At 46.1% G+C, this 25,875-nt stretch overlaps 1 protein-coding gene across 1 annotated transcript; it reads right to left on the reverse strand.

The window, feature by feature from the left end:
• Nucleotides 1-3,717: 3,717 nt before the first annotated feature.
• POLR2A (RNA polymerase II subunit A) lies at nt 3,718-25,875 on the reverse strand. The gene is made up of 29 exons (XM_019664957.1): nt 25,394-25,875; nt 18,116-18,248; nt 17,828-17,964; nt 17,561-17,734; nt 17,159-17,440; nt 16,654-16,815; nt 16,288-16,508; nt 15,978-16,110; nt 15,336-15,460; nt 15,040-15,250; nt 14,300-14,509; nt 14,045-14,213; nt 13,773-13,867; nt 13,412-13,615; nt 13,030-13,252; nt 12,358-12,541; nt 11,782-11,953; nt 11,583-11,688; nt 11,282-11,487; nt 8,653-8,877; nt 8,260-8,506; nt 7,826-7,926; nt 6,840-6,944; nt 6,574-6,756; nt 6,110-6,313; nt 5,708-5,894; nt 5,469-5,582; nt 5,153-5,302; nt 3,718-5,049 (listed from the first exon to the last, which is right to left on the reverse strand). The coding sequence occupies exons 1-29, from the start codon at nt 25,484-25,486 to the stop codon at nt 3,893-3,895; spliced, it is 5,913 nt and encodes a 1,970-aa protein (XP_019520502.1). The 5' UTR covers nt 25,487-25,875; the 3' UTR covers nt 3,718-3,892.

Genomic DNA, 25,875 nt, shown 5'->3' on the forward strand with positions numbered 1-25,875 from the left:
GTTGTCAGTTCGACTCCCGCATGGGATGGTGGGCTGCACCCCCTGCAACTAGATTGAAAATGGTGACTGAACTCAAGAGCTGAGCTGCACCCTCCACAACTAAGATTGAAGGACAACAACTTGACTTGGAGCTGATGGGTCCTGGGAAAGACACACTGTTCCCAACAACAACAACAAAAAAAGTACATTAAAAAATAAATAAAAGCACATTAAAAATGTAATAGTCTTGTCTACAGTAAAAATTAATGGATAATCTATAAACCTCAATACGGATCTCTAAAACTTAATGTTGATTAAAAGAAGCATGTCACAAAAGATAATGTAATTTCATTTATATGAAGTTCAAAAATAATAACATTTAATGTATACATATAGTCTATTAAGAAAAACAAAAGAGGGCCGGCCGAGTGGCTCAGTTGGTTAAGAGCTCGCTCAAGAGTTTGAACTCTGAGCAACAGCGGTTCGATTCCCGGCCTGAGTTGAGTTGCCAACAGGTGGCAGGATGGCTCAGCTAAAAAAAAAAGAAAAGCAAAAGAACTAACATGAAATTCAAGATAGTGGTTACCTCTGGAAAAGAGAGAAGGCCATGCTATGGCAGGAGCACATAAGGGACACCAAGATTCAATTTCTTAAACTGGATGGGAGTATATAGGTGTTTCATTTTATTCTTTTAAAGCACATAAAATTTAAACACACACACCACACACACACAAAGGGGAACACAAGAATAAAGTAGGAAATCAACCCATACTATCTGAACTTTCAATGTTTTGTTTTTTAATTAAAGTTTATTGGGGTGACAATTGTTAGTAAAGTTACATAGGTATCAGGTGTACAATTCTGTAATACATCATCTATATATCACATTTTGTGTTCACCACCCTAAATCAATTCTCCTTCCATCACCATATATTTGATCCCTTTTACCCTCATCTAACACCCCCCTCCCCACCTCCCCTCTGGTAACCACTAAACTATTGTATCTATGAGTTTTTGTTTCTTCACTTGTCTTGTTCCTTTGTTGTTTTCAGTTTTATATACCACTTATGAGTGAAATCATAGGGTTCTTGACTTTTTCTGACTTATTTTGCTTAGCATTATAATCTCAAGATCCATCCATGTTGTTGCAAAGGGCACTATTTCATCTTTCCTGATGGCAGAAAAGTATTCCATTGTGTATATGTACCACATCTTTACGCAATCATCTATTGAAGGACACTTTGGTTGTTTCCATGTCTTGGCCACCGTAAATAAAGCTGAAATGAACATCGGAGCACATACATCTTTATGGATAAAAGTTTTCAGATTTTTGGGGTAAATACCCAAGAGAGAGATTCCCGGGTCATATGGTAATTCTATTTTTAATTTTTTGAGGAACCTCCACACTGCCTTCCATAGCGGCTGCACCAATCTGCATTCCCACCAACAGTGTATGGGGTTCCTTTTTTTCCACCATGTCTCCAACACTTGTTATTGTCTTGATGATAGCCATTCTAACTTGTGTAAGGATTTTCAATGTTTTTAAAGATAGCCTAACATTACCAACTTCTCAATAGTTTCCATAATGTATTTTTTTTTAATGTTAGAGGGAACTTTTAGGAATATGTCTTATGGAGAAATATTAGTAATAGGACATCCAGCCAAGTCATCAGTTTCACTAAATTTCTTAAAAATTACTGATTTTATTTAACAGTATGTTCTCTAGACTGAATGGTTGTCTTGCAAAAATTCTTGTTGAAATTTAATCCCCAATGTGATGGTATTTGGACATAGGGCTTCGGGGAAGTACTTACATCATGAGGGCAGAGCCCTTATGAATGGAATGTGTTCTTATAAAAGAAACCCCAAAGAGCTCCCTTGCCCCTGGTGCTATGTAAGGACAGTGAGAAAACGACCAGTGAGAAGATGGCTGCCTATGAACCAGAAAGCAAACCTCACCAGGTACCAAATCTGCCAGTCACCTTGATCTTGGATTTCCCAGCTTCCAGAGCTGTGAGAAATAAACTTTTGTGAGAAATAAACTTCTATATTGTTATAGCAGCCCAAACTCAATACAGTACTTGTATGTAAATAATCCCGTTCTTATTAAACAATTTCTAACTTTCTTTCATTCTATGGTCAAAGAAATGTCTGGAATTATGTTGGCTAACTGCCAATACTAGTTTCTTGGTGATCAGATTTGGGGAGGTTTGTTATTTTTTTTCTTCTATAGTGCTTGGAGATCTTTTATAATAAACATACATCCTTTTTTTAAAAACAAGTTATTTCTTTCAAAACCAAGATCTGAATTAAATATGGCAAAATGATATCACCTATTATCTAGAATCTTGGTGATAAATAGATCTTGGCCATATCACTGTTATTTGAAATATTTCAAAGTTTAAAAAAATGAATTGAAAATACCTAAAGTAAACCAGAAATAACTTGCAGAGGATATAGAAAGTTGATATCCACATTAAGAAGGTACTAATGAGGGCCGGCCGAGTGGCGCGATGGTTAAGAACTCGCTTGGGATGCCAGAGGGCCCCGGTTCGGATCCCACATATGAGGGCCAGTGACACTGCCCTCTACAGCTAAGATGCTGAACAACAGCTCAACCTGGAGCTGGGCTGCCATGAGTCGCCGGCGATGGCGTGGGCTGCAGTCCCTGTGGCAGTGGATTGCCATGGGCTACTGTGTGTAGCCAGCAGCCAGCGTGAGCAGCCAGCAGCCAGCGTGAGCAGCCAGCAGCCGCAGTGAGCGGCCGTCCAGAAGCCGGCGACTGATCTGCCTCTCCTGGGAAGAGCACAATGATGGTGCCAACTTGGGCCAGTGAAGCAACATCCTCCACAACTAGATTGAAGAACAAAAAAACGACAGCAACTTGTCTGTTCCCCTTTCCCCCATTCCCCAGCACTGTTCCCATCCCCCCAATTCCCCAATAAAAATCTTTAAAAAAAAAAAAGAAGGTACTAATGAAAATTATGAAATGGCCAACTAAAAACAGCAAATTATCCCCAAGTCCTTTAACTTCAGCTTTAAAATATATTACAGTATCCATAATCTTCTCATTGTTGGCTTGAGGACAAAACAAAAACTGGTTAGAAGTGACTTGAGAAACAAGTAGGAAAAATACCAAAAGAAAACCTGCCTCCTGGTGGTAGTGTTAAGTGATAGCTTTTCTTCTGAACATCCTATACTTTTCCAAATTACATACTATGGTAATCAGTAAAATAGGTTAAAAAACTGTTACGTTCAGTATTGATTTAGTGCAGGACAAAGGTTATATTTGTTTGACCACAAACCCAGGACAAAACAATGCCTGGCACATAGGTGTTTGTTCAATGGGTGAATGCAACATCCGCTCTTTTTCCTGCCTCTTCTCATCTTGCAGGAAGTAGCTAAAACACACTAAAAGGCACAGCAGCCCAGACAGGAAGCGGGGGCCTTCGTACCCTTGCCTTGCAATTAAGCACTCAATGTACATGCTTTTGGTCAAAATTAGTAAACTTTATTTAAACTTCAAAAAATAAAATAACAGACAAAAGGCAGCTTTAGCTTTGTTCTTCTTGAAGATCATATGTAAAGACCCAGAGCAGGAACTACCCCTAAAAAGTTAAAATACCCTTTACTCCCAATCAAGCCACAGGCAAGGATAGATCCTCAATTTGGGGACAGACCTGGGGTGGGGTAGGAAGAACACCACAGCCAAGTGAATGGATTCTGAGACGGCACAAGTGGAGAACAAGACAAAAAGCCCCACTGGAAATGGGACCAGAACTTTAATGGGGAACTTTATCACAAGAAGCTATGTACAAGGGAGCCAGGCTGGGGGCCTGGACCCCACGAGGGAGGCGAGAGGACTGAAGGCTGCCCTCTGCCTTATGCAGCTGCTGCTGTGCCCTGCTCACCCTCAGTTCTCCTCATCACTGTCATCTGGGCTGATGGCTGGGCTGGTGAGGCTATAGGTGGGGCTGGTGGGGGAGTAGCCAGGGGAAGTGGGCGAGTAGGTAGAGCCTTTGGGGGAGGTAGGTGAGTAGGTAGGGCTGGTGGGTGAGTATTTGGGGGAGGTGGGTGAGTAAGTGGGGCTAGTAGGTGAGTACTTGGGTGAGGTTGGGGTATACACAGGAGAGGTTGGTGAGTAAGTAGGAGATGTTGGTGAGTATTTTGGGGTGGTGGGCGAATAGGTGGGGCTGGTAGGAGAATACTTGGGAGAGGTGGGTGAATATTTCGGGCTGGTAGGTGAATACTTGGGAGAGGTTGGGGTGTACTCTGGTGAGCTGGGACTGTAGGAAGGGCTGGTTGGGGTGTACTTTGGTGAGGTAGGGCTGTAGCTGGGAGAGCTGGGGCTGTAGCTGGGAGAGCTCGGGGTATACGTTGGAGACTGTGGTGTGTACCGTGGGCTTGAAGGGGAGTAACTTGGTGAGGTTGGAGAGTAGCTGGGTGAAGTTGGAGAGTAGCTTGGAGAAGTTGGGCTGTAGTTAGGGCTTGTTGGCGTGTAGTTGGGACTGGTAGGTGAGTAGCTGGGTGATGTTGGGCTGTAGCTGGGTGACGTCGGGGTGTAATTGGGACTGGTTGGAGAATAGTTAGGGCTGGTGGGTGAGTAACTTGGGGAAGTTGGTGAGTAGCTTGGTGATGTTGGAGAATAGCTCGGAGATGTTGGCGAGTAGCTGGGAGAAGTGGGAGAATAGCTGGGTGACGTTGGCGAGTAACTGGGAGAGGTTGGTGAGTAGCTGGGAGATGTTGGCGAGTAGCTAGGAGAGGTTGGTGAGTAGCTGGGTGATGTGGGTGAGTAGCTTGGGGAAGTGGGAGAATAGCTGGGGGAGGTGGGTGAATAACTGGGAGAGGTTGGGGAATAGCTGGGAGAGGTCGGGGAGTAGCTGGGAGAAGTTGGTGAGTAGCTGGGTGATGTGGGACTATAGTTGGGACTGGTTGGAGAATAGGATGGGGAGGTAGGGGAATAGGAGGGTGAAGTGGGGGAGTAAGAAGGACTCTGGGGCGTGTAGCCCCCAGGGGAGCGGGGCTCGTAAGCAGGCGATGTTGGTGAGTAGCTGGGAGACATGGCACCACCTGTGGGAAAGAAGCCAAAAGGATTTAAGTGATGGCTAGACTAGCCCAGGAGGAAAGATCTGGCAGGAAACAAACTTGGCCCGGACAAAAAGGGACAACTTACCTGGTGAGGGGATGTATGGGCTTGAGGGGCCTGGTGAACCTGGGGAGCCCGGCGTGGGAGACCAGGCAGGGGAGTAACCAGGGCTGAAGCCGCTGGCATCTGAAGCAGCACTGGGAGAGAAGCCAGCAGCCCCTGGGGTCATTCCACTCCCTGCAAAGTGACAGAAGCTTTAAGTTAAAACCAGAGCTGGAGCCCAACACCTTCCTCCCCAGAGCATCATGGCCTCCAGTGTTCCAACATGGTGCCTCTTCACAAGCCCAGCTCATCCATCCTCTGAACCACCAAGAGGGCTCTCTTCCTAGGCTAGGTCACTCACCAACACTGGGGGACCAGGCGCCATAAGCTGGGGTTGCACCCTGGTTCCAGGGTGTCATGGCTGGAGAAATTCCTCCCATGGGACTGGGTGCTGAGCCGAAGAACATGCCAGTGGCTGCAAAAAGACACACAATGACTTATGAGGAACACCACCTAGGGACCGGCCACCTTCCCATCCATGGCCTGCCTCCCTTTCAAAGACCCATCCTGGTTCCGTGCAGCTGAGGCCCTCATACTCACGTCCAGCAGCCCCCAAGCCGGGGATATTGGTGGGGATCTCCATGCCATACTTGCACTTCTCCGCATCAAGCAGGAGGTCAAAACAGCCAGTGCCAGCTGGAGCAAGCTGGCCCAGCATAATATTCTCAGACACCCCTTTCATGGGGTCGCTTTCTCCGTGTGCAGCTGCTTCCATAAGCACATCCACCTGAACAACCAGAAGAGGGCGAGGGGGCAGGCCCCATTATACCTCTCCACATAGCACTCCAGGGCTGGTCCACCATCATTATAGCACACCCAGCCAACAGAGGGAAGGACAGCACCAATGCCCACCATGCATTCACTTTGGTGGACACCCCTCTTCCCACAGCACTCCCTCCTTCCTTTCTCTCCTTCCACCCTGTTCAGAAGTTCTGTCATTACCGTTTCCTCAAAGGAGCATTTCATGAGAGGTCCTGTATCCTGGCGGTTGACTCCGTGTCGCGTGATGGCCATCAAGTGGCCACGACAGGTCATGGTATCACACAAAAGAGCCAAGTGTCGGTAATTGACATAGGAACCATCAAAAGAGATGACATGGTACAGCTCCCGCTCCAGGGCCTTCCGCACGGCTTCAATACCCAGCACCTGGCATGGAGTTTGGGGGTGAAAGGTCAAGACAGAGTAGCTCTGCTCCAGGCTCCTAACGCCACCCAGACCCACAGAAGGACAGTCAGGAGTCAGTGAAGCCCAGACTCAAAAGTGGATTCAGACATAAAAAAATCTGACCAAGGAAATCCCATGAGTGGAGAGCAAAGAATCCAACTGTTGCCAGGAGACCCAGGGAGGGGACCTTGAACCTGAGGTCCAGGACAGAGAGCTGGGCAGTAGGGCTCTAAGGTGCTCACCGTGAAGATCTCCACAATGTCATTGGATGTGGTGCGCACGGGGTCCACATCCTTCTCACTCAGCACCCGCATTAAACTCACACCGTCCGTCTCCAGAATCCACTCCTGCAGGGCCTTGAATTCCCCATCCTCTGTGATAATGATCTTCTTCTTGTTGTCTGTCTGCGGCAAGTGCATGTACACCTGGTGGGGGGACAAAATGAGCTCAGGATGGGTGGGGTGGGGGTAGGAGGGAGACAAGTGGGATGGGGAAGGGAATGGCTGACCTTGCTGATCTGCTCGATACCCTGCAAGGTCATATCTGTCAGCATGTTGGACTCAATGCAGCGCAGGAAAACGTCGTCATCCATCTTGTCCACCACCTCTTCTTCCTGCAACAAGAGCGAAGTCACCACTCCTGGAATCCTCAGGTCTCTGCCCAGGTTCACCCCAAACCACATCTCCTCCGTGACCTAAGAGTCAAGTCAGACCCCAGACTCTGCCCTCTTTAGTTCCAGTGAAATTACTTTTTATTGTGTTATTATGCTCATATTAAAAGAAACCTAAGGAAAGGCACCCACACCCCAAAATACTAACACAATTTCCATGTGTGCGTGCGTGCACTGAGGACTATAGCAACACATATAGCATTCTCCACCCTTGTTCTGGCACTCACTGAGTATTTGCCCAAGCTGCTACAGCCTAGACAAATGACCCCTTTGAATGAAGGTATACTGTAGTCTATCAAGACACACAAATATTTTCTTTTCCATTCTGACAGTTCAATAGTTAAATTCTAATTTATTATTATTTAAAGCACCAGGCACCCACCCACACCTGATGAAGCATTTCTTTAGGAGCCAGGCCTAGGAGTGAAGTCACTGGTCAAACATTTTCTTAGGTCTTGTTATAGCCACTATCACACCACCTTCCCTAAGAAATAGCAATTCTTACTGTCCTACAATCTACCCCCAATTCTACCCACTGCCCTCATACAGGAGGAGCCTCAGGGGAGGAGAGAGCCAATGACAGGGCTATGGGGATGCCCCTACTTCAATGCTACCTGCTTTATCTATGTGACTGCCACTTCAGATTTCAAAGATTTCTGCTGTTAAAAGTTTTGAAAATCAATGCTAACCACCATTACCCATCCGTACATTAGGTGGTGTGACTGGCACCTCAGTGTTGCTTTCATCTGAACTTCTTTGGTCATGAACAAGATTTAATGGTTTCCTATGTTTGACATATCAAGTTCTTCCTGGGTCCCATTTACCTCTTGCATTTTGTTTTCATCACTGTTCATGATGCGGATACGGAGCACCAGCTTCTCTGCATTATCATCATTAAAGATGCAATTCAAGTCATCACCAAAACCTAGTGGGGTGAAGGAGCCATGAGAAAGATCACATCTATAGAACTTGCTTCCTGGTTATCTTGCTTCCTGTTCATCTGCAGCTCTCTCCTTCCCGGGTGCTCTTTTGGCTCCCCCCTCCTTCTCACAGAACCCTTCTAGAAAGAGGAAGGGGAAACACTGAGAAGGAAAAGGGGGTACAGAGGGCAAGTGAAGAGATGCGTTGGGGGAGTAGAACGAGTGCATGGAAGGAGGTGAGGATAAGTGGTTTGTTGGGGACTAGAGTGCAGTGACATGACCAAGGGGGATCCCAGGCAAAACTCCTGAGCCGGGCCAGCACTCCCAGCCTTACTTACCAGCATTGATCTTTTCAGCAATCTGTTCCATGGTCAGCTTTCTATCAGTCATGTGCTTCCGGTCCAGCTCCACCCGCAAAAGCCAGGGGGAGATTCGGGCCACATCAAAGTCAGGCATCTCGTAGTAAACATTCACCCATTCCTGATCCTCTGCCACCACCGTGCTCTGGGGGTTGGGGTCATAGTAGATGGCTGTGTTGGCAGTCACCTTCCTCAACGTTGTATGTTCCAGGCGGCATAGAATGTCCTGGGAAGAAAGGGGTTCATGAACACAGGCATCGGAAGAAAGTCTTCTTCAAGCCCTCCTGTAGAGGGAATCTGAAAACATTTTATTCAAGGAAAAGAGTTCCCTTCCTTTTCCTCCTGCTGGGAAGCCCATCCCCCAAGCCCTACCTTGGCTCTCTCAGCATCTCGAGCAGACTGGCCCAGCAGGAAGACAGTAAGTGAGGGGGTCTTTGGCTTCTTGGAAATGTTAATGAGCTCCTTAAGTCGGGGCACACCCAGCGTCACATTCTTGGCAGACACACCAGCATAGTGGAAGGTGTTCAAGGTCATCTGGGTTGCAGGTTCTCCAAGGGACTGTGCAGCCAGAGCTCCCACCATTTCCCCAGGATGGGCCTACAGAATAAGAAAAGCTAGCATCACAAAAAGCAAGCTCCACCCTTCTGGTGAATAAGAGCAAGATGCAGTCAGGGCTGGAACTATCCTCTGCTCTTAAAGGACATGGGACAGAGGCATTTGAAAAAAGCAAAGACTTAAAAAACAAACAAACAAAAAAATCAGTCTTATTTGATCATTCCCTTCCTCAAACAGTGCTTCAATTTATACAATTTTGCACCTGACGTGCCGCATACTCACAAAAAGGTAATATACCATCTAAAACCCAAATTTCTAAAAGTATGCTGAAGTAACAGGGTAAATATTCATTTGGTAGAAGTCTTCTAAATGGGAAGCTCCCCAATGCATTATTTTAATTGAGATATAATCACATATCATAAAATTTAACCTTTTAATTGAAATCACAGTATGTAGCCTTTTCAGACTGGCTTCTTTCACTTAGTAACATGTATTTAAGGTTCGTCACTGTCTTTTTATGGCTCGATAGCCTTTTTTTCTTTTTTATCATGGGATAATATTCTCTTGTATGGACATACCTGTATATCCATTCATTAATAGGTGAACGTTTAGGTTGTTTCCACTGCTTTGGCTATCATGAACAATGCTACTATAAATATTTGTATACATATTTTTGTGTGGACATATGCTTTCAAAGCAGCTGTACCATTCCCACCAGTAGTGTATGAGAATCTCAAATTCTCCACATCCTCACCAGCACCTATTTTTTATCTTAGCCATTCTAATGGGCATGAAGTGGTATCTCACTGTGGTTGTGGATTTGCATTTCCTTGATGGCTAATGATGCACATCATCTTTTCATGTGTTTACTAGTCATTTATACATCTCCTTTGGGGAAAAGAACTATTGAAATTCTTTGATATAGTTTTTCACTGTTGACTTCTAATAGTCCTTCTGCATGGCCCTTTTTAGATCTATGACTTGCAATAGTTCCTCCCATTTTGTGTTATCTTTTTACTTTATTGATGGTGTCCTCTTTTTAATTTTAATGAAGTCCAATTTATATATTTTTGTTGTTGCTATTGCTCATGCTTTTGGTGGCATGCCTAAGAATCCATTCATTGCTTAATTCAAGGTCATGAAGATTTACCCGTGTTTTATTCTAAGAGTTTTTAATTTTAGCTTTTTTAAATTTACTTATTTTAGTTTTAGTTTTAGCTCTTATATTTAGGTTTTTAATATATTTGAGATAATTTTTATGTATGTTGTGAGTTAGGGGTTCAACTTCATTCTTTTGCGTGTGGACATAGTTGTCCCAGCACTATTTGTTGAAAAGACTTCTCCATTTAATTGACTTAGTACCACTGTCAAAAATTAAGTGACCATAAGTGTGAGAGTGTATTTCTAGACTCTCAATTCTCTTACATTAATTTATATATGTATCTTTATGTCAGCAGCACACTGTCTTGATTACTGCAGGTCTGTAGTAAGTTCTGAAATCAGAAGTGTGAGTCCAGTGAGCAGCCGGTTAGCTCAGTTGGTTAAGAGTGCAGTGCTCCTAACACCAAGGTTACAGGTTCAATCCCCATGCCCTCCACAACTAGGTTGAAAAGAACTACTTGACTTGGAGCTGGTGGGTCCTGGAAAAAACAGTTTCCCCCACAAAAAAGGCGTGAGCCCTTGAAGTTAATTTCAAAACTGTTTTGGCTACCACAGGTCCCATGCATTTCCATGTGAATTATAGGATCAGCTTAAAATTTTCAGCAAAACAGCAGCTGGAATCTGACAGACTGTATTGAATCTGTGGATCACTTGGTGGTTATTGCCATTTAACAATATAAAGTTTTCTAATCCATGAACACGAAATGTCTTTCCATTGATGTAAGTCTTCTTTATTATCTTTCAACCATGTCTTACAACATTCTCTAATGCACTTTAATTTATAAAACTGGATTTAGATCAAATGGATTCAGAAGCATGCCTATAATTAAATGCTTCTCTCCTTCCATCACCCTCTAAAATCCTTAAGGACAGTGATAATATATTCCAATATCTATAAATCTCTTTCCTGCTTACTCCAATTCTCTACGTCCACCTAACTTAGAATTCTGCACATAGCAAGCATTTAAAAAAATAAAGACCAATACTCCCATTTCATATCCCAACCATGCCACTTATTTCCTATATGGCCATCATATGATACAGTCACATCATCTCACCAAGGCTGATTTTTCAATCTCTGCAACATGGGACTAACAACCCCTCCCCTACTAGGATCGTCTTAAGATTGTGAAGGAATAAAAGTATAAAGTCCCAAACACAGGACTTGATACACAGCAGTCTCTCAGTGAATGACAGCTATTATTAGATGATTGTGGGCCGAAGTGAGAGAAGTCAACAGGTCAAAGGAGAAAAACAAGGCTGAGGTTATGAGTACAACACTCACAATGGCTTGGTTGAACTTGGACTCGATCTCTCCCAGCAGCCAGTCGAAGGCCTCTCCACTGAGCCGAAACTCCTCAGCCATGCGGCGGGAGCACAGTGTGGATCGAAGATGAATGTTGAAGAGCAGTGTGGCATTTTCTTGAGCCTGCCGGCTCAGTGGGTCATCCCCGTTCACAATCACCAGCTTCTTGCTCAATTCCTTGACTCCTGGGGGCCAAATGAGGAGTGAAGCAATTGTAAACCACAGCCCAACAAATTCCTGATCCCCATTCTGGCCTGGAAGCCCCAAAGCAGGTACTCACCCTCTACCACCTTGATGGGGTGCAGGTCAGAGGGAAGGCGAGGGTTTATGTGGAAGATTTTCTGAGCATTCCAGATCATGCGCAGCAGGTTACAGGGGAGGACAACCTGAGGCAGGAGGGAAGGGGAGAAGGATCATAGGTCACGTACACCCAACAGGGACAGCACTTCTCCAGCTTAGCCCTTCCTGTCTACACGCACCTTGCTGTCGCCAGTTGGAAAGATGACCCTGAGCACCTCCCTATCCTCACGCATCCGCTCAAATTCTCTCTCCAGCTCATTCTGAATGTGCGCATTGCTCAGCACATCCTTCACCAGATCCTCCTGCAGAGTGCGCCGCAGGGCCCTCTCATTGGTATAATCAAAGCGGAACCTGTGGATGGCAGGGGGTAGAGTCAAGGGGCAGGTGGGCCCTGGTGCCTGATGCCCACAAAGAGCATTGTGAGGCTCCCAAAGGTGCATATCCCACAAAAACAGGCCTCTGGAGTCAAGAAACCTGGGCAGAGAAATATAAGATCCAGGCTCAAGGACTGCCAGCAAGACCTGAGCCTATGCCAGCACCTTTGTATTGTCACCAGGGACAAAGTGGTGATGGGTCTCAACTCTGCTCTCCATCCACCCTTTCCCACAGCTGCTGTCAGAGGGGTGGGGAAAGGGCTGTATAAGGTAAGGTCCACTGCAAGACATATTCCAGGTGATCTCTCTGTGTGGGTAGGGGAATCCTACAATGTGACCATGAGCCCCGGGGGCAAGAACCACCGCCTGCCACCTCCTCACTTCTTCTCAAACGCCTTGTTGGAAGGCTTAAGAGTAGCCAGGTTCTGGAACTCAACACTCTCGCCCGCCAGGCCGTCCTCGCCGTAGCGCAGCTGCACCACCTGGTTGATGGAGTTCCGCACAGTCGCATCATACTTCACCATCACCGACTCCATGGACTTGATCAGCCGCCGCTGGATGTACCCTGGGGGGGGTAATCAATTGTGGGACACAAGGCAAGAAGAGGATGACAAAGCCCAAAGAGCCCTCCCTATCTCAGAATAAGCCTTGTTTGTCGCTCTGATTTCTAGCTCACCTGATCATCATGAGAGCCAGATAGTAACCCTCATCCCCAAAGCTTCTCACTGAAAGCCATATCCACCACCAGATGGAACCAGGCCCAGTAGATTTCCCTAGGAACCAGCCCCCATACAACAAACAGGTCAGGAGCAGAAACGCAGTGGGTCCAGAGGCTCTATCCCTCATCCTGCGATACTGTAGAGCATTCAGAACAAGGGCATTTTCCTAACTCTTGAGCTGTAGCCTCTATTCTTTCCACAAAGGACAAAATTACATCTCTGGGAATAGATGACTTTAGCCTGAGAATCCCCACTCCCCACCCCCAGAGGCTTCTCAGCCTGTGGTACTCCCTGATACTAGCCCATGGAAGGGCCCTGGATCTGAAGGCCTCACCAGTTTCAGCAGTCTTGACAGCTGTGTCGATGAGCCCCTCACGACCACCCATGGCATGGAAAAAGAACTCGGTGGGTGTGAGGCCAGCCAGGTAGGAGTTCTCCACAAAGCCACGGCTCTCAGGCCCATAGTCATCCTTGATGAAGTGAGGCAGAGTCCGGTGCTTGAATCCAAATGGAATCCGCTTGCCCTCCACGTTCTGCTGCCCGACGACAGCAATGACCTGGGAAACAGAAAAGGAAGGGTGCATCTAACTCTCTTTGCCTTAAGAATATGAGTTTCCAGTATTTTTCCTCAACTGCCACCCCCCAAGCAACACATACCTTCCCTCCTCCTCCCAACCAGTGGCCCCGTGTTTGGAGAGACAAAGCTCCCTCCCCACCTGGGAGATGTTTATCTTGGAACCTTTAGCTCCAGACACAACCATAGACTTAAAGTTGTTGTATTCAGACAGGGATTTCTGAGCAGAGGAGCCAGTCTTGTCTCGGGCATCGTTGAGAATGCGGTTCACTTGGTTCTCAAATGTCTGCCGAAGAGTGTTCCCGGGGGTGGGCTCCAACTCATTGTTATGAGCTTTCTCGATGACCTGTGTGCAGAGGAGGAGGCGCAGTCCTCAATGAAACATCAATCCCTGTTCTACTCCCCTTCTCTAATCCTGACACCCACTTTACTTTTGTTAATGTTAATTAAGTTCAAAGTCCAGGAGAAGTTCTTATTCAGTTTTGCCCAGTCTTCCCTCTCACCTCTATTACATCCTGCTTGGCCTTCTTAATAGTGTTCTGAATGTCCTGGTAAGTCTTAGAATCAGCAATGGAGTCCCCAATTCCAATGGTATGACCTGGAGATAAGGAGAAACATCAGCAACACCTTCTTTGTACTCCCAAGAAACATGGGATGGAATCATAGTCAAGGGAGTAGAAGGAGGGACTCCAAATCCAAGGAGGAAAGAGTACGATGTAACAGTAAGCAGTGGGAGAGAGGGTTCATAGAAGGCTTGTGGAGTCCCTGTACTTACCCTCGATAAGGAGCCAGTTGTTAATGACAGTCTGAATGTTGGAGTAGAAGAGGCGAGTGATGTCATGACCCATCTCTAGGTAAGAGATGTGGACCAGGGAGCCAGCTGACGTGCCTAAAGACTTCTTACACAGGATGCCCATGATCAGCTCCCCGTTCTCCACTACCACCTGTGGACAATGCACTCATTCAAGGCCCCTGCTGAGACTCCCATGTACAAATCCTGTCCCCCACACATCCAGAAGTTAGGCCCTGCCTTGGTGTCCCCAGGAGAGATGTGCTTGTATGGGCCACTGTCCTCATCGTCAGGATGGGTGCTGTGGGTGCGGATACAGTTGATGTGGCCTGGTATGATGAGGGAAAAGATCTGTTTGCCTGTCCACAGGGGCCGGGGCTTCAGGATGGCTGGCTGTGGGACCTTCCCATCCCACGTGGACAGAAACATTAGGAGGTTCATCACTTCACCCTATGAGATACAGAGAAAGAAAGATGGGAACTCAAAACCGCAGGTCTTTCCTCTTGGGAATGTCAGGGGAGGTCACCCTGCCCAAGGGTGAAAACCAGATTTTGGAGGCAAAGAGATGCCAAGAAAAATGTTTTCCAAATTTTTAATTAAAGAATTTGTCATAGTGAGACATTTTTTAAATAATAAGTACAAATTACTTTTAATAATTTGGAAATAAGTAAAAAGAAAATGGATAAATAGAATTTTAACAAGATAATTTATTCTTCCCTTCACCTTTACTTACCAGATAATACCAGAAAAATTACATGACATTTTATGGAATTAAATGGGGAGCTAAAGTCATATACCTTTTTTGGCCTCTGATCTTTCCTAACCAACCCCCTGTCCTTCTGCCTCACAGGAAAGGCAGTTTCACATACAGGTTAGTACAGAGCAAATCAGGACAAAAGTCACAGCTTTTCCTCTTCAGCCTCACTGCCCTGGGGCCCCTCTGCCTGCCCAAGCCAGGTTTCCTCTCTAGGACCACACACCCGCTCCAGGAAGACGTCTCTCTTGGTGAATTTGCGCACTGCGGTGAGTGTGTCCTGCACAATGCCCATGACAGGGCGATTGCTCTGGGGGGTGACAATCATGCGTGGCACCATAGCGAGCTCTTGGATCTCTGCCCGCGTCTCCAAAGACTGTGGCAGGTGCAAGTTCATCTCATCTCCATCAAAGTCGGCATTGTATGGAGTTGTCACACTGCAGTTAAAGAGAGGAGTCAGAATTGAGGAGATGCCTACAATAAAAGCTCAGGGAGCAGCCCAGCCCCAGCCAGGGGACTGACCTAAGATTCAAGCGAAAAGTAGACCACGGGAGGATGCGAACCCGATGCCCCATCATGGACATTTTGTGCAAAGTTGGCTGCCGGTTGAAGATGACAATGTCCCCATCGCACATGTGCCGTTCCACCTAGGCAGGTGAAGTGCGGAAAAGTCTCAATGAAGGGGGTATGCTAAGAATGAAACAACAGTGGGCCTAAAATGCTTTATAGATGGAAATGGATGATACTGTGGTGTTATTTCACTTGAAACACTTATTAACCATCCTCTTTGGGCCAGGCCCTGGGCTAGATACCAGGTTACCAGAGATGACTAAGAACAGTACCCACCAACTGCAGGGAACTCAGTTAAGGAAGAAAATGAAGAGCGACTCTGAACATGGAAGTCTTCTGCTCTTTTCCTCCCTGGATCCCTCTTCCCTGCCATATTATGTCCCTCATGCTACCCTTGGGTTTATGTGAGCCCCACATAGAATGGCAGTGGCTGGCAGTTACAAACTAGCCTAGGACAGCAGTAGTCTTTTAAAAAGAGTCAACGAACCTTGATCCTTAAGAACAGGACAGCCTCAGCCAGCCCAATCCAACCAGTCCCCATTCCAGAGAGCTTTCTGCTCAGGTGAGTAAGAAAGGCCCTGGCCTGTTACATACCTTATAGCCAGTCTGCAGGTGAAGGTCACTGGGCTTGGGGTGGAAACGCAGGTCAATGCGATCGCCATTGTCTCGAATGATGTACTTGGCCCCTGGATACTGGCTATTCCCCCTGCGCACTAGTTCCTGAAGCCTAGGAAGGAAAGAGGTGTAATGAACAAAACACTTCCCAGAAAGCCCTTATCAGTACCCTCATCCCAAAGCCCCAAGTGGCCTAGTTTCTAAATTTCAATGCTCCCTCCAACTCACTGAGCCCATTCCCCTCATGTTTCCCCACCACTCCAGGCAGGGCTTCTGAACTAAGGCACACCTGTCAATGTTGAAGGGGGTGACAATCTCCGCAAAAGTCATGTTGGCAGCAATGGAGCGAGGCACGCCAACTTGGTCAATGGAGAGGTTGGGATCGGGGGTGATGACAGTGCGAGCTGAGAAGTCCACTCGTTTGCCCATCAGGTTCCCTCGCACCCGGCCTTCCTTGCCCTTCAATCGCTGCTTCAGGGACTTGAGGGGACGCCCAGACTTCTGCATGGCCTGTGAAGAAACACAGGGTAGGGGGCACCGCAGCAGTCAGCATTGACCCCTCCTCCAGAGCTCAGAGACCTCATTTGGGCCCCCCCACCCTGGCCCCAATCCCTTTTCCTCTCAGGCACAGGGTATGGGGAATGTGCTGACTCACACGAGGCAAGCCAGGCAGCTCATTGTCCACCATGGTGGCCACATGGAACTGGAGGAGCTTCACGTCCTCTGCAATGACATGGGCTGCCGCACCGTTCTGCTCATTGCGCCGAAGCTGATTGTTTATCTTCACGATGTCGGCCAGTTTGTGAGTCAGGTCATCCTGAGGAAGGAAGTCAGCATGGTCACAATCCAGCTACCACTGAGCACTGAGCATGCATGTGCCAACACACAGTGCCTCTCACATCCTACCACCACCCTGGGAGGCAGGTCTAGTCTCTTGTTTCAGATACAGAAGCACATTCATGAAACACCGTAGGGGCCTTGTTAAAGGCTATACAGCCAGCAAGTGGCAGGGTATTTTCAGACCCAGATGATCTGTCTGTCATCCATGCACATCACACTCCATAACTGGCTCCTGCACACCTCCACCCCACACCCACAGGGCTCTGTCCCCTCAGACACCTAAGCATTCAGCTGAGAGGCAGAGTCCAGAAGCCACTGACCTGGTTACGGGCAGAGCCCTGCATCACAACAGCGGGCCGCACAGAGAGGGGAGGCACAGGCAGCACTGTGACAATCATCCACTCGGGCCGGGCATAGCGCGGCTCCATGCCCAGCACAAAACACTCCTCATCTGAGATGCGTTTGAAGATTTCATGCACTCGCTCAGGACTCAGCAAGATCTTCTTCTCCTGCGAGTCCTCATTGACGTGCTTCCATTCTGCATACAGCTCCAGGCCTGAGCGCCGGATCCTGGGCTGGTACCGCCCACAGCCACCATGGCCCTTCCGAGGACAGAGGGGCCATCAGAGCCCAGAAGTCGGGCCACCCCTCCCATATCAGGCCAGCCTATAGGACCACCTCCTGACCCCTCCCTCCATACAATCTCTGCCAGCCCCAGCTACCTTTTCTTTGGTCAAATCCTCATCACCCTCGGGCTGCTCCACACCAAACTTGTTGTCCATCTCCTCCCCGCCCTCGCAGATGTTTTTGCCCTTGCAGAGGTCATAGACATGTGTGAGCCGCTTCTTGGGCTGCCCCTTGGACTTAGCCAAAATGTCCTTGATCTTTGGGTTGTTCTGGAAACAGAGAAGAGCACGGTCAGTTGGGCCTGCTCCTCTGCCACCCACCAAGCAACCCCTCCCCCAGGCCAGAGTCCATTCCCCGCTTACAGAGTCCACAAGTAATTTGGAGCAGAAGAAGCAGACACAGCGCAAAACTTTCATTGTCTTCACCAGGAAGCCGACGTGAAACACAGGTTTGGCCAGCTCAATGTGGCCAAAGTGGCCAGGACATTCTGTCATGTTTCCTGTGGGAACATACACCTGACACTTTCCTCCCAGCTCTCACCTCAGAGACTAGGTCTCCAGGTGTCCCTGCTCCAGGTTAGTATTCTTTAAGGACCTAAGCCTCTCTCCCTCCATCCGTTCACAATTCCATGTCAACCCCGCAGCACTCACCTGCACATGTTTGGCAACGCCCAGTCCGCTCTATCACCCCCTGCCTCGGATCCATAAGCCCCCCAAGTTTGGGGCGGCCTCCCTCAGTTGTCTCAGGGTACTTGATACCACCCTCTGTCACAGACATTCGCTTCTGTAGAAAAAAAGAGACCAATAACAACTAAATAGGATTCCTAGCTTCCAACTTTCATATACTAAGGCCGTAAAGAACCACAAACTACTTACAAAAGACTAACCAGGTTAAGCCTGGGGTGAGGGGAATTGGGGTGGGGGTTAGGGGTGTCAATGTGTGTACACCTCTGGAAATGCCAAAGTTGAACATCACAAGTCAAAAGCCTGTCCTAGTCACTGTCTGAGTGGGAGGGGGGATGCTCAGACCAGCACATGTTTGACCCCAGGCTCCATACAAGTTGCCTACCTCTAGAACTCAAACCCCAGATATCCCTCTAGTTGAATTCTAGGTCACTAATACTCATAGGATTTAACTGCAAAAAGATATAAGCTGAATCAAGGAAAATAAAAAATCAATGTCTTGTTTCTTCCCCAAAGCTGAAATCAAGCCCAGAATTTGAGTCCCTGGCAGGAATCTCTCTGTTCCTGCTGTGACAGCACAGCTGCCCTGCCCTAAGACAGGCCCTGCCAAACTCTATGAAGTTAGGTACTCTTTGTTCCCATCCTTGTCATCTCCTCCTTCTCAAGGACCTGGCCAGCCTGAACCCTTCCATGATCAGATGGAAGTTTTATACAACAGGAGAGCCAGGTGCTAGGGTGGAGGGTTGGTGAAAATTATTTGGAGAAGTAAACCCAGGCACTTTGTGAGATGAAGGCAAATACATCTAGAATCCTGAGAAAGGTGAGGCCAGGACTGAATGGGACCAATTGAATGAAAGAAAGGGAGAGATGAAGAGTTCAGAAGTAGATATGAGTTGAAGAGATTTCTGCCCTGGACTAGAGGTTAGTTGAGGAAACCTTTCGTTTTCACACACTGACAACTAAGGACTTTTAAATTAGCTAGGCTTTTCAGTCCACTAAATTTCCAGAAGGAAGAACTTAGAAGAGTTTAATAAAAGCTTCGATCTGAGTGTCAACTTCATGCCAGGCACCAAACATACTTAATGTACCTAGTTTCTCTAATCCTAACCACAAACCTTCTAGGAATGAATTCCTATCTCTTAGACAGGAGAAACCTGAGGCTGTGTGAAATGACTTGCCCAAGGCCTCAATCTCAAGGATCGAGAAGTCAAACCCAACCCTCTCTGGTCCCAAACATACAGTACTTATCACCCTCTACTATGCTGCACCATAAATGATTATTTAAACTCTACGACATATCTTGGTGCCAAGCACAGTGCTAGATAATTCATTCTTATCTTCATAACTAACTTATAAAATATGCATCACTTTCCATTTTACAGATTATAAAATTGAGAGGCCCAAGGTCATGCAACTAGAAAGTGGTAAAGCCAGGATTTGCCTGTGCATTCTTTCCACTACATCATACGGAAAAAGAGATGGGTAAGTTCAAATCAGCAAACTGCAGTGATTATGAGTACCTATACATAGCTATCTTCCTAAATATTCCATCTCCTTCCACTACCACATCACTATAACCACTTCTGATAGGGCAGTGAGCTCCACTCTGCCCAACCCAACAAACCTATCTCAGTTTTGGCTTGTTGGCCTGTGAGACACCACATATGGACCACTTCCTTGACACTCACTCTCTTCCTACCTCTCTGGCTGCCGCTTCTTCGTCTCCTTCCCAGGCTCCTCTGCCTTGGTGTGCTCCTTAAACGCTGCTACTCCCCAAGGTTTTAACTCATTCATACTTCTCATTGCACTCTATATGCTATCTGATGATTTTCACTACATACTGATGACACCCAAATCTTTACTTCCAGGCTTCACTTTTATTCTGGACTTTGGGTTCACATATGAAACTATCTGCTGTACCCCTGCAGATACCCCACTTATAAATCAAATTCAACATGTCTAAAAACTACCTTTTCGACAGATATTTTTCCTTTAGTCTCCATCTAAGATGGTGGCACTCAAGTCTGAAACCAATACATATCCCTGTTTACCCTCAGGCATAAAACAGTAGAAAGAGTATGGGCTGGGGTCAGAGACTCCTGGATTAGAATTCTGGCTCTATCACTTACAAACTATGTTAATTGTTAAGAATTTGATTAGCCTGCTTAAACCCAGAATGTAATTATCCAGTCATTCACCAAGTACTGGTAATTTTTACCTCCTAAGTATTTCTTGAATCTTGCTTGCCCCTCCTTCTCCATCCCTACTACCACTGCCCTAGGTCAGGCTTTTCCTTTCTGGTCTACATCAGAGGTTCCATAGGTCACCAGCCTCTCCCTAATCCATTCATACCACATTTGGGGTGATCCCTCTAAAACGGAAATCTAATCTTCATACCTTTTTGCCCTCAGAATAAAGTCCAAACTCAGTTTACAAAAATGTTTTTCTAAGGTTTTCACCTTCCTTTCTTTTTCCACATCAGTAATAGAGGCCCTCATGGTCCCGCTATCACCCAGCGTTATGTGCTACACTCCCTTAGGTCTTTGTACATGCTATTATCTCTGCTTGGAATGCCTTTCCCCACAAGACAAAATACTATTTAAAGAGTCAGCTCAGGCATTGCTTCTTTCAGAAAGCCTTTCCACAGCCTCACAAGGCAGGTGGGCACCGCTCCTCTGTGCGTCTGTAACCCCTTGATCACTGCACATCTCATGTGCAATGAAATTATCTATCGGGGTCTGTCTTCCCCATAGATTATAAGTATCTCTTGGGCAGGCAGCATTTCTCTATCCTGGATCCCATGGCTCCCAATAAATGTTTGTTAAACTGAACGAAACTGCTTAGGACTCTCCACTGCAGAAAAGTGCCCTCAAAGAAGTTGATAAAAAGAGAGAAGGCTGTCCCCTTGCCAGTCAAACCAATAATCCCCTCATATTGGATCTGATTGGCCACTGCTGGATAGAAACCAAAATGGTCTACAGATGCAAGGCTGAAGAAGTTCTGAGCACTCATGAGCTCCTCAAAATGACCTGATGAAATTTCAGAGAGCTAGGTCTGGCGGGTGACTAAATTCACAAAGCTAGAACTCTTATCAGCTACACTGTGTCTATGAGAAACAAGAGGGAGTTTGCTCACCTTGAATGAAACACAAAAAAATGGAAGCAGGCCTGAATCGGGCTGCCAGAAGAGTCACTAGAGAGAGGCCTAAGGGAGATCCCACTCAAAACGTTTAATCTCCCTCTGCTCTAAGTCCATGCTCACCAAGCCAACCACCTTCTAAGGACTAATTCTGCTTCTAAGCATTGAGACTGGGCATGGGGCTATCCTGGAATATTCTGGATTACCCCTGTACCATAAATTAACGAATTGTCATTTTGAATTATATACAAAGTACTTTAGCCCCCAACCCTTCATTGAAACACTTGTTCTCCCTACTCACATGAGAAAGTTAAGACTCCTGAGGAGGTGGTGGGAACCAGGAGACCCTGAGGTTGCAGAACAAAAGGCTTGCCATCGATTCTCAGTAAATACTCATTCTCTTTCCTCTGCCTTTAGCAAAATACACAAGGTCCTTACAACTTGGCTTCAACCCACTCTTACAGCTTTTCTTGGTACCACATCCCCCCATTTATGCTCCCACTATAATAGATTTCTCAAAACTCCTTTTCTTCACGTGCCCCCTTTTCCAGGAAACGTCTTTTCACTCCTTAAGACCTAATTCAAATGTCACCTCTTTGTAAAGTCTTCTCTAACTCTTCCTAGCCTTACCACATCCCAGCTTTAATTACTTGTTTACATATTTGTCTGGACTGTAATCCTTGAGCTCAAGGATCATGTTTCACTTATCTTTATATCCTCAGCGCCTAGCACAGTAACCAGCACAATGGTAGGGGCTCAGTAAATATTTGTTGCATATATAGGTAATCCCTCAGTAGATTATAAATAATTTGAAGACAAGGATAATCTTCTGGTTCACCAATGTAGCCCACACTACCTAAAAGAGCCTATTACGGTTTTACTGTATTTTGCCATGTATAATGAGAACCTAGTTTTTGGCCCAAACTTTCGGGGGGAAAAATCTTTCTTTTTAATTTTTTAATTCAAATTTTTATTTGTTTACATTTGGGTACTTGTTTTTTGTATTATAATGGAATTTTAGCATTTATTTTTTAACATTATGGTACAAGAAATTTTATGTAACAAATAATTACAAAACACAAGAACAGATACAAGGTACAAGAAATTTTATGTACTGGAAAGAATTTATGATATTTACATATCATAGAAGGCCCAGTATTTAGCAACTGCTAAAAACCAAGCTTCACAAAGATATGACATCATTGGAAGGGATCTGGCGCCATCTAATGTTGAAAAGGAGCTACCTGGAACTAGTAGTTAGTTCCCAGGGCATCAAACAAAGATAGCTGCTTCTGTGCTTCCCTTGAAAATTTAAAATTTCTCACTGGGCCCCTGGGAGTTTGCTGCAATTTGGAAACGGGATTTAACCTATTGGGAAGGTCTTCTTCTATTGTAAGAATAGACCCTGAATCATTCAATAGGATTCCTATTAGTAAACATCTAGGTAATTTTTAATTTCAAACAATGTGATTTTCGAACGTTACAATAAAACATCCTCCTACATGTACCTTTGTGTACCTGTCCAATTATTTCATTTCACTCACTTATTCCACAAACTTTTTAATTATATACCTATTATGTGCCAAGCACTACTTGAGATACTGAAGGAAGAAAGAGTGAATAAAGTCCCTCATGAAATTTACATTCTATTGAGGGAGCAAGAAACAGAAAAACTAATACTCTCAGGTAGTGACAGGCTATGAAGTAAAATAAAGTCAAGACTAAGGATTAGAGAATGCAGGGGAATACCATTTCAATAAGGTGGTCAAGGAAGAGCTCCGAATGATATGACATCTGTACAGAGAACACACTGATGTAAAGGAACAGGCAGGCCTGAGGAAGTCTGGGCAATGTTGTTCTGGGCACCAGGAACACTGAATAATAAGTCCTGAGGCAGAAATGAGATTGTAGTGCTGGAAGAACAGATCATTGTGGTTAAAGAGCAAAGAGGAGATTGGGAATGAGATGGAGAGATAAGCAGATTATACAGACCTAATAGGTCATACATAGTAAGGGGTTTGGATCTTTCAAAGAGAATTCCATGAAGTAAAGAGATGATGAAAAGATCTCTCTAGCTCCTCTGCAAACTGTAGGAGAAACAACTAGAGCGAGGGCTACTATAGTACACTAATGGGAAAGATGATAGTGGGGTGGACCATGGTGGTCCAGAATGAGATAGTCATAAATAGCTGGATTCCAGACATTTTGAAAGGCAAAACTGACAGACTGGCATATGGCCTGAGTGGAGGTTGGAATCTAACATGATTTTCAGGCTTTTGGCCTGAGCAACTGGATGAATGGTGCATGGGGCCATTGCCTGCTTATGAACTAGGCAGACTGGGGGAGGGTCATGTTAGAGGGAAGAAATTACAAGTTTTTATTTGAGGATAAGTTTTTTTAAGTGGCAGTGCTGCACCAAGGAGTATGCGTAATAAATTACTCATAAAAAGTCAGACTGTCCTCCAAAATGGTTATATCAATTTATCCTCCTACCAACAATGTATAAGCATGCTTATTTCCCAATATTTTTGCCAGCAGGGAAAAATTTTTATTTTAACTTGTATGTTTTTATTAGTAAGCTGAATATTTGTATTGACCATTTGTACTACTTCTGTGAACTGCCTATTCATATCTTCCACCCAATTGTCTAGTAAATAGATGTGTGCTTTCCTTACTGATTTATAAGTGTTCCTTGTATATTAAGAAGTCTAATTTTGTCTGCCACATTGCAAATATTCCCAATCTGGTTTTTAGCAATCCCTGATATCTCTAATAAACAGAAATAGCTCTTATTTTTATGTAGTGAAATCTGCCTTGCTCTTCCTTTTGTGTAAAACACTTCTCAGTGCCTATCACATAACATGTACTCAATAAGATCTACCTGTAACTAATTAAGGGTTTCTGCCCCTGTTATCAGCCCCCAAAAGCCTTCAATATTTTTTGAGTGCTTTACAATTTTGTTTTCACACAGCTGAGCTTTCTCCTCCAGCAAAATTGTCTTCATCCACAAACGTAGCCATTCAACTCCACTCTCTCTAGTTTGCTCCAAAAAGGAGTCCAAGTCACCAACAGCTTCCCCTTAGAACTATCTTCCACCCTGGTCTCTCCTCCTACTTTCATGCTTAGACCTTCTCCCCAATCAGTTCTTCAAAGGGCAACCAAAGCTGATGAGTTTTTAATGTAAAATTGATGTCACTCTCCTAGTTATAATTCTCCAGTAACTTCCTATTAAAAATAAAATTAAATCCAGATTCCTTACCACGATTTACAACATTCCACCTGGCTTGCCCCACATCATTCTACTCCAGCCCACTAAACCCCAGCCACTGGCCTTCTTTCAGCCCCTAAGACACACAAACTTCATTCCTTCCTCAGGCCCTTTGTACTTGCTGTGTCTTCTGCCTGACAAGCTCTTGTCTTAGGCCAAGATGACCGGTTGTTTCTAATCATTCTGGTAACGTCATCCCCTCAGACAGGCCTTTCCTGACCTTGACAACACCCCATCTAAAGTAGCCTCACCTCAGTGACGCGCCATAGAATTACATACACTGTTTCCCTTTATTCAAGGCACTTGCCATTAACTGAATTATCTTGTTTGTCCATTTATTCGTATTTTTTCCTGTCCCCTGCCCCCTCCCACAGAAAGTACTCTAAAAGGCAGGGTCCTTGTCCGTCTTGTTGGGCTCTTGACACCCCAGCGTCTGTTTGGTCTATCACAGAGCAAGTGCTCAATATTCTTAGGAGGGGGAGGGGTAAAATCTGGGGCTCGGCTTCTTAACCAAACGTGCGAAGGCCCCGTAGGATTCGTCTGATTTCGTTTAACGTCGGTATCTCTGCGGTGTGAAGCCAGTCACCCTTCTCTCCCTCCTTCTCATTCTCCAGCATCTCCTGAGCCCAAGCTCCCATCCCTGACACAGCGCTCAGCTTGCTCACCCTAGCAAGATTCCACTCTGGGAGGCCGTGAGGCCGGACCTCCGTACTGCCTTGGAGCTAACCCATTCCCCGTGCCTGTCACCCTTGGCAGTGAGAAAGCGCCAAGCTCCTGCAGTTATCTTCAAGCCCCGCCCGCCAGACGGGCGGGAGGAGTGCGAGCGCAGAGCCGCTTACCAGTTCATCCGGACTGAGGACTCCGAACTGCACTCTTTTGATGGTGCGCAGCGGGCATGCGCTGTCCCCGGAAGGGGGGCCACCCCCGTGCATCGCAGAGGTAGTCGCGTTGCGCAGGCGCAAACCTCACTACAAAAAGCCTGCGCCGCCTCCGCTTAAGTGCTCAGACCCCGTCGGGGCGGCCACCGGGAAGGACCTCCCTAAGTTGGGAGGAAAAAAGCCGGAGGAGGGAAAGGTGGGGGAGGGAAGAAAGCGGGGAAATAAAAAGGAGCGAAAGTAGTTTTCCTCTCCCTTTCCGGAGATTCTTCGTCTCTCAAAAAGGGGAAAAAAAAAAAAGGGAAAAGGAAAAGGTTGGGGGAAGGAAAAGAAAAAGGGTAACGAATAAATAAGCAACCGGGCTCCTGAACGGCAGAGGTTACGGCAGTTTGTCTCTCCCCCTTCCGGGAGCCGCCTTCTTCTCCAACCGTCCCGGCCGCGCTCTC

This window comes from Hipposideros armiger, unplaced genomic scaffold (assembly GCF_001890085.2).
Source record: "Hipposideros armiger isolate ML-2016 unplaced genomic scaffold, ASM189008v1 scaffold_431, whole genome shotgun sequence".
NCBI lineage: Eukaryota > Metazoa > Chordata > Mammalia > Chiroptera > Hipposideridae > Hipposideros > Hipposideros armiger.